This window comes from Mus pahari, chromosome 13 (assembly GCF_900095145.1).
Source record: "Mus pahari chromosome 13, PAHARI_EIJ_v1.1, whole genome shotgun sequence".
In the NCBI taxonomy this organism is placed as follows: Eukaryota; Metazoa; Chordata; class Mammalia; order Rodentia; family Muridae; genus Mus; species Mus pahari.
The window spans coordinates 93,704,654-93,712,377 of record NC_034602.1 but is presented as its reverse complement, the minus strand read 5'-3'; the positions used below and the strand labels follow the sequence as shown (position 1 = coordinate 93,712,377).

At 49.2% G+C, this 7,724-nt stretch overlaps 1 protein-coding gene across 6 annotated transcripts in view; it reads right to left on the bottom strand.

Moving 5' to 3' along the window:
* Positions 1-1,522: 1,522 nt before the first annotated feature.
* The window catches only part of Lrrc8d (leucine rich repeat containing 8 VRAC subunit D), a 109,358-nt gene continuing 103,156 nt past the window's right edge, over positions 1,523-7,724 (bottom strand). For 5 of the 6 annotated variants that reach the window (XM_029545529.1, XM_029545530.1, XM_029545528.1 and 2 more), the window contains one exon: positions 1,525-5,047. In XM_029545529.1, the coding sequence (XP_029401389.1) occupies positions 2,463-5,045 (2,583 nt within the window). In that variant the 5' untranslated portion in view covers positions 5,046-5,047 and the 3' untranslated portion in view covers positions 1,525-2,462. Of the gene's footprint in view, positions 5,048-7,724 lie in introns of all 6 variants that reach the window. The other variant, XM_021210838.2, reaches the window with a different exon arrangement.

Genomic DNA, 7,724 nt, shown 5'->3' with positions numbered 1-7,724 from the left:
GTTAGTGAAAAAGAGAAGGAAAAAAATTATGCTGGAGAGGAGAGAGAGAGAGAGAGAGAGAGAGAGAGAGAGAGAGAGAGAGAGAGAGAGAGAAAGGTGTTCTAGCTTGTAAAGAAAAGATCCTAAGACCTGGCTTGCTGACGTCACCATTGGACTCTGCCCTCTTTAAAATACTGAACCGAATCAAAACAATAGAAGAAAAAGCAATGCTCCACCAGCTTCAGGTGCTTACTGAGCGGCAGAACAGCAGCAGGAGCGAGACACCGGAAGTGCGCTCCGGGAGACACCAGGAGGGTGGGGCGGGGCGGGCGGTGAGCACTGACCGTAGTGCATCCTCTGGAGAGCAGCTGTAATCCAGCATCACCACTGTCCGCACATCCCCATTTCCTCCTGCCTGGCTCCAGGAAACCACGGCCCGTGTCTTCCTGGAACACGGACTCTCTTTTATCATCTAAGCACAAGCAGGCACAGGCAACTCAGGTAAACACGGAGAGAAAGGGAAGGCGTGTACGCAGGAGGCTTGTACGGCTGTTCTGATTTTCTAGGCTTGACCTTTCGTAAACCCGGTCCCTCAAGCCTTTTAGGAAGAGAACGGACAGCCAGCCAGGGTGCAAACATTTCCTAACCCAGTGACAGTGGCTACTGACCTGTTAATGGGGCACTGCTTCCAAGTTCTCCAGTGTGCAAAGATTTATGGTCCCTGGGCGTATGCCATTTCCCCCAGAATGCCATTTTGTGGAGGAAAACATCCGTGTATGCCCATCTTCCCCCAGCTTCCAAGTTACGATGAACGGTCAGGGAGAAGTCCAGCCTGACAGGAAAGGACAGGATGTTGACCAGCTTTCTGCTCTTGCCAACTGTAGTGGCTACATCTATACAAGCCAGCCAGATCCAAGTCTGGAGGCCATCCTAGTCTACCCAAGCAGGTCCAGGCTAGCCAGGCTACAGGGGGGAAGGCTGGCAATGGAGCTCAGTGGGCAGAGCACTCTCCTAGCATGCACAGAACCCTAACGGTGAGCCTCAATACAGCCCAACCAGATGCCATGATGGTATAGTCCCCGCACTCAGGAGATAAAGGGCCCGAGGCCAACATGTGCTTCAAGACACTGTCTACCTACAAGGATAGAGGCAGGGAAAGAAAAGGAGACCTTGTCATAGAAAGGAAAGGAGGATGGAAGGGAGGGAAAAGAAGGGGGAGAGGGAAAGGCCATTCTTGTAGAAGGTCTGTGAGCTACCCAGCTAAAATCTAAATAGGTGACAGGCTGATTCAGACATTTTGTGAGTTAAAGAATTATAACCTTCAGCAGACCATCCTCATACTCCTCCTCCTCCTCACAGACAAACATAGGAAATACAATTTGCCACTAAAATGGGAATTAAAGCCAGGCATCTTCCAGCTCAATGAATTACAAGTCCTTCTGCTCACACCCGATCTCCAACAGCCCCTCACTGAAACCATCATGAAAAGGTAAATCTGTTTATATTCCAAATGCTGGTCCCAAGAAAGGTTGTGAACTACTAAGATTTAGATAAACTTATTTTATTGTTATAAATTTATTTTTAAAACACATTTTCTATTCATTGGAAATCCTATTATATTGGCCCAAAAGTGTACCATGTATAACCAAAACTCCAGCCTATGCACATAAAGTGACTATTAAAGGATGTGTTATTTTATTTTTAGCATTTGTTTTAAGAAACAATCAAAGAGTCTTGACACACCACACACTCTACTTCATTCCAGGCCGTCAAGACTGTGAAGTCTGCTGTGGGATTCGAAGAGGTACAGTACCATCCAATGCTCCAGGAAGCTCCATTCACTTGCTTTAAGTTAAAACAGTAGAGAAGTCAATATTTTAGCAAACCTAAGATTATGAGTTTGGCCCCTTTTGTGTCTTCAACGATCCAAGGTTAAGCAATATTGCACCAGTTAAGCAAAAAATAAATCATGACACCTCAAGAAAGAAAGAAAGAAAGAAAGAAAGAAAGAAAGAAAGAAAGAACAAAACAAAACCAAAAAACTGCAATGTAGTAAGAAGAAAGTCAATTTAATCATTTACTTTAGCAGGCAAGCAATGTGTAAACATTCAGCCAGCAGCCGCATCCGACTTACAATTTAAAAAGAACTGAGATCGGTGACTGTGATTTTTCCTTCCCTTTCCCCAGAAAGAGGAGGAGGAGGAGCAGGGGGAGGAGGGGGGGAGGAGGAGGAGGAGGAAGAAACAAAACAATCCCACCCCCCAAAAAAATACCCAAAAAGTAAAGAAAATATCTGGAAACGAATGACTTAAAATGCTACAAACATGGAACATTCGGTTTCGTCTGCTACCAGCCTCTGTGCATCGTGTTTGAAGGGCTTATCTACTCCTAAAATGCGTTATCTTGTAATAACTTGCACGTGAGCATCTGCAATCTAGGGAGGTGTCCCCGCACGCATGTGGGTGTGCCCGCATTCGCTTAGTTCAAATCCCGTTTGCAAAGGGGACATTGACATCTTGATTCAATGCCTCTTTGACTTCTAGTGGCAGCGTGTCAAACAGTTGGTCTTCTACAACAAGCCCGCTCTTCTTGAGCATGCGACACTGGCCCAGCTGGGCTGGCAGGCGGTCCAGGCAGTTGCCCTTCAGCTCCAGCTGAGTCAGCTGGGTGAGCTGACTGATTTTCTCAGGCAGGGAGGCGATACAGTTCTGCCCTAGGTTCAAAGTCCTCAACTTCACGCACTTAAACAACTGTTTTGGCAGAATGTCCACCTTGTTCCCTGTGATGTGCAAATGCTGCAGGTTCTGGAGCAAACCTATCTCTATGGGGATCGTGGAAATGTTGTTATAGCTGACATCTAAGCATCTGAGTTTCTGTAAACTAAACACTGCCACCGGTAAGGACTCGAGCTTGTTGTTGGAGAAGTAGAGCGACTCCAGGTTCTTGACGTGGGTAATGGAGGGTGGGATGGCCACAATTTTATTGTGCCACAGTTTTAAGCAAGTCAGTCGCTTCAGATGTTGGAAGCTGATGATCTCCTCGATCGTCCGGATGTTGTTTGACTTTAAGTCCAGCTCCTGCAGGTTAGAGAGGCTGAAAATGGCGTGCGGGATTCTCTCCAGCTCACAGTTCTGCAGCTCCAGCTCGGCCACGTTCATCATCTTCTTCAGGCTGTTCAGGACCAAGAGCTTGGTCCCGTCGTTGTGGATGACGAGCTTCGTGAGGTGTGGAGCCACATCGGTGATGTTGGAGGGAACTTTGGTCAGGTTACTCTTCACGTGGAGGATCTTAAGGTGCCGCAGCTCTCGCAGAGACTCCAGTCCGATCATCTTATTGTTCTCTGAGTTCAAATTGCCTATTAAGTACAGCTCCCGCAGGTTTTTGAGCAGATACACCCAGGCGGGGATCTCAGCCACATCAGTGAACTTCACGTGAAGGCATCTCAAGTGATCTCGGAGGAAGCTAAAGGCAGTCTGTTCCACCTTTGCAGGGCAGTGGCAGAGGTGGAGCTCTTGGAGGTTAGTCATCTGAGAGATCTTGGCAGGAATTTTTGCTTCGGGGATCAGTTCAAGTTTTAGCACATCCAGGTCTGTGAGGTCAAAGACAGCGTCGGGCACCCCGGACAGCATGAACAGGTGCAGCTCCTGCTTGTCCTGAGCATTGCGAGACACGTGCTGCCTGAGTTTCTCGAAAGTCCATTCATGGTTCAGGCTGATCTCCCTCAGTTTGTTCTCACTGACTTCGGATAAGAACACACCGAAACGCTTGGAATAGAGCTGGTCGTACTGGTCAACCATGTGCAGAAGGAACGCAAAGTCGTTCTTGACATCCGGGATGTCGCTGAAGCTGCTTTCCTCCCGGACTTTCTCAAACGAGTACTCCTTCAGAGGGATCCTGAATAACCAGAAGAGAGTGTAGAGGCAGATGAAGCCATAGACGCAGATGATGGAGATGTAGCTGATGAGCAGCTTTTTCAACATGTAGGCCATATTGTGAGTGCACTCGAACACCTCGTACCCCGTGAGGTGCTCGACTTTTGGCTTGCAGACGTGCTCGAAGCTGATGGCGTTGACAAAGTTCGCAGTGTAGCAGAGGATAAAAATGAACTTGGCAGTTTTGATGAGTGTTTGGACCACATAGAGCTTATAGATCAAGTCACTGTCTTCCACGTGGGCGCGGAATTTCCTCACTTTCTCAAACAGGGCTTTGGCCTGCTCCCCGTCTTTCTTGTCCAGGATGGTCATGCTGGGAACCTCGATCACCGGTTTCTCCGCCGAGAACTTGAAGCCGGTTTTGTTGATCATGGGGGTGCTGGCGCTGGGGCTCCCCTCGTCACTGCTGGTGGACACGTGCTTCGGCAGGGTCTGGGCGCCCGTTATCCGCTGCTTGTTCTCCTCAGAATCTTCACAGGCCGTCTCCGACAGTGCCTTAGTAGTCCAGGGAGATTCAAAACACTTTCCTAATATTGAAACGAAATGCTCCACCTTGGAGCACGTCTTGGGATATTTGAACCAAAAGTTGCTACTGACCATAAGGATGATGGTGTGTATAAGGGCAAGGTACGGAAAGTACTTGGAGTACCAAGGGAGGGCCAGATGGTAACACATCTGATTGATAAATACGTACTGCTGAAAATCCAAGTTGGTTTTTCGGCCCGTTGGGTCTCTCTTCTCTTTCTTCACCTCCTGATTGGGAAAGGTGGACTCTGTGTGAGGATGGGTGGCTTGGAGAGGTATGTCAGGGGTCACAGCAGATGTGCCAAAGGCAACGTCATTCGTCATCGTCGTCTGCCCGTTTTGGTCTTGGTGTGTGGCTGTTTCCATCCTGGGGACTTCAGTGGTGACGTCAGCATTTCCGGGTGGTGTGTGCGCCTTTGAATTTGCAGGCGACGGCAACACTGGCAAACAGACCACCTGATCTTTGGTAAGTTGCATGGTCCCTGCGAAGATGGCTACCATCAGCATAACGACCGCCAGGTAATCCATAAACACGTCCCACCATGGCTTCAGGATTCGGTAAGTTGGCTGAATGTCATTAAGTGAAGCAACTTCCGCAAGGGTAAACATTCCTGAAAAACAGAAAGGAAACAAAAGTCGTCACATTGCAGAGCAGAAGGCAGCGGGACCAATGAGAGCCCTTTCCAGATGCCATTACTTCACTACAGACTATAGACATCAGCATAGACGTCGTTATGTCACTACAAATGTCGCTATAAAAGCAACAGGCAGCAAAACCAAGGGAAACCCTACAAGAGGTGGGGCATCACGGAGCAAGAAGTGTCAGGAAAGAGACTTGTTTGTCTAACAACGCTCTGTGAAAAAACCTACACCTAGACTTCAGGGACTGAGTCTGACAGCGGTCTGGTGCTCTGCTTGCGAGCACACAGTGGGGTTTGTGGGTGAGGGCATATCTCCCTTCCCTTTTTATTCAGCGTTTCCTGTGACTATCTGACATATTTTTACCTTTCACGACTGGCTTAGAAGGGCTCCCGGAACGACAGAAAGCCAGGGTAAAGGCTTTGAGGACTGAGTGAGGACTGAGTGAAGACTGAGTGAGGACTGAGTGAGAGTGGCTGTCCTGAGGGTGCCTGAGACTTGTCTTTGACATCTCCACCACTGCCTTGACATCCTGCTGTCTGTCCCAGTACACTGAGGTAATTTCTACTTAACTGCTCTCTCCCTGCAGTCCTCTCTTCCTGGAATGCTTCCTCTAGTCTGCTCAGCTGCCAGGCTTCTGTCTCCTTTTCCTCATGCCTTAGATGTGTTCCTGCAGGGTACAGGACCTTTGTCCAACACTGCCCCACTCACACCGTTTGCTCGCCCAAGTCCATCCACATTACCATTCTAGCGAGGGCCAGGACTGTGGTCATTTCCTTTCCTTGTTCTGCACATACGATACCTGACATAGTAGATGCTTGGACAAAACAACGCAAGAGGGTTTGTTCATCACCTTCAAAATATAAAGATTACGGAAACACCTATTACCTGTATCTATATGGTATAGGGGGCAGGAACAGCTATTACCTGCATCTATATAGTATAGGGTGGGGGAACACCTATTACCTGCATCTATGTAGTATAGAGTAGGGGAACAGCTATTAAGCTGAATCACCCTGTAGAGCAACTTGTGTCTGTGCAAGAATAAAAACTCCAGGACAGACCTTAGCAGGGAAGATGTAAATGGCCGAGTAAGAGAAGCTGTGGGGTTTCATGGCGCTGTTTCAGAGTGGTCAAACCTTCAGTGCTGTTTCAAGCATCTCTTCCTAGGAATCACAGCCCTGACTTCACACCGGCCGCCATCCTCTCCAGTCAGAATGAAGAAGCCCTGACTTCACACCGGCCGCCATCCCCTCCAGCCAGAATGATGAAGCCCTGACTTCACACTGGCCGCCATCCTCTCCAGCCAGAATGATGAAGCCCAACTAAGATTAGCATCAACTCCAAGCCCAGACAGACACGACCCCCAGTAGTTTCTGCTCCACCACCGCCAAGGGTGGTGGCTCATCAGTTGTGACATTTCCCCATCTTTCTGCTGAGCTCACTCATTAGCTCCTAGCAGAAGCACAGCCTTGCTATCCCGGGTGCTAGCATGCTGACTAAGGGGAATGGCTTCTAACCCGAGCTCCTTACGCTGCTGTCCACCACAGCCCACACTGACCCCTGACATCGCCATCTTCCTTCCATACGGTGCCAGGCACTGTCTTACCCGAGTCACACGGGCTGTGGTCCCCGAGTTAATACAGAATGATTCTGAAAACCAGGCCGTTACGAGAAGTTTGGAGCCTTGTGCTTTGTGGGTGTCTTACTTCCTTCTCTACTGTGGTGACGGAGTGCTGTGACCAAGCCAAACACGCATACATACTGAGAAAACAAGTCTCCTTCCCGAGAAAATGTCCTATCGGAAACATAAAGGTCAGGGTCACTGGCTGTGGCTCTACTGTGACAGAGAGTCCAGGGAAGGATGCGGCTAACTAAAGCCAGGAGTTTGAGCAAACCTTCGCAATTCTAGCTTCATCCAGTTTACAGTACAGTCTATCCGCTTACCATCCTCCCTTCTCCCCTCCCCCTCTCCTTTTCATTTTCCAAGGGTGGTGAGATGGGATCTCATAAAATCCAGACTGGCCTTGAACCCCCTTTCCCCTCCTGCTTCCACCTCCCAAAAGCTAGGATGACAGGTGTGCACCACCACACCCAAAAAGCGTTTGTAAGGGGCCTGTCAGGGGGCTTGGCTAACATCTCTACACCCCACTTCCTTCCATTTGTCAACCAGGCGTCCGAGACCTGAGCATTTGGTTTTCCCTGTATGTTCCCTCACCTTGAGTGTGCTCCTAAGGTAAAACATAGTTTGTGCCTGAAGCTGAGCTGTGGGGGTGGGGAGGTGGAGGTGAGGGAGTGGGGGTGGCATGGGGCAGACCATGGAGATTCCCAGCATTCTCTTCCACCTCTCTTCTAGGCAGGAAGCCTGTCTGCTCGCTCATCAAAGGATCTCTGCCCAGATACTGACCCCTGACCCCTGAGCCTGCTGATCCTTATCTCTAGGTGTGGGAGATCTCTAGAAAGCAATGCCTAGGTCTTTCAGCCAGATACATATCCTGTTAGCCCTTAAAAACTTCTCAAAGGGACCCCATTCGGAGTCCATCCCATCATCAGCCACCAACCTAGATACTAATGCTCATGCTCATGCCGGCAAGATACTGCTGAAGGGTCCCTGATATTGTGGCCTCTTGTGAGGCTACGCCAGTGCCT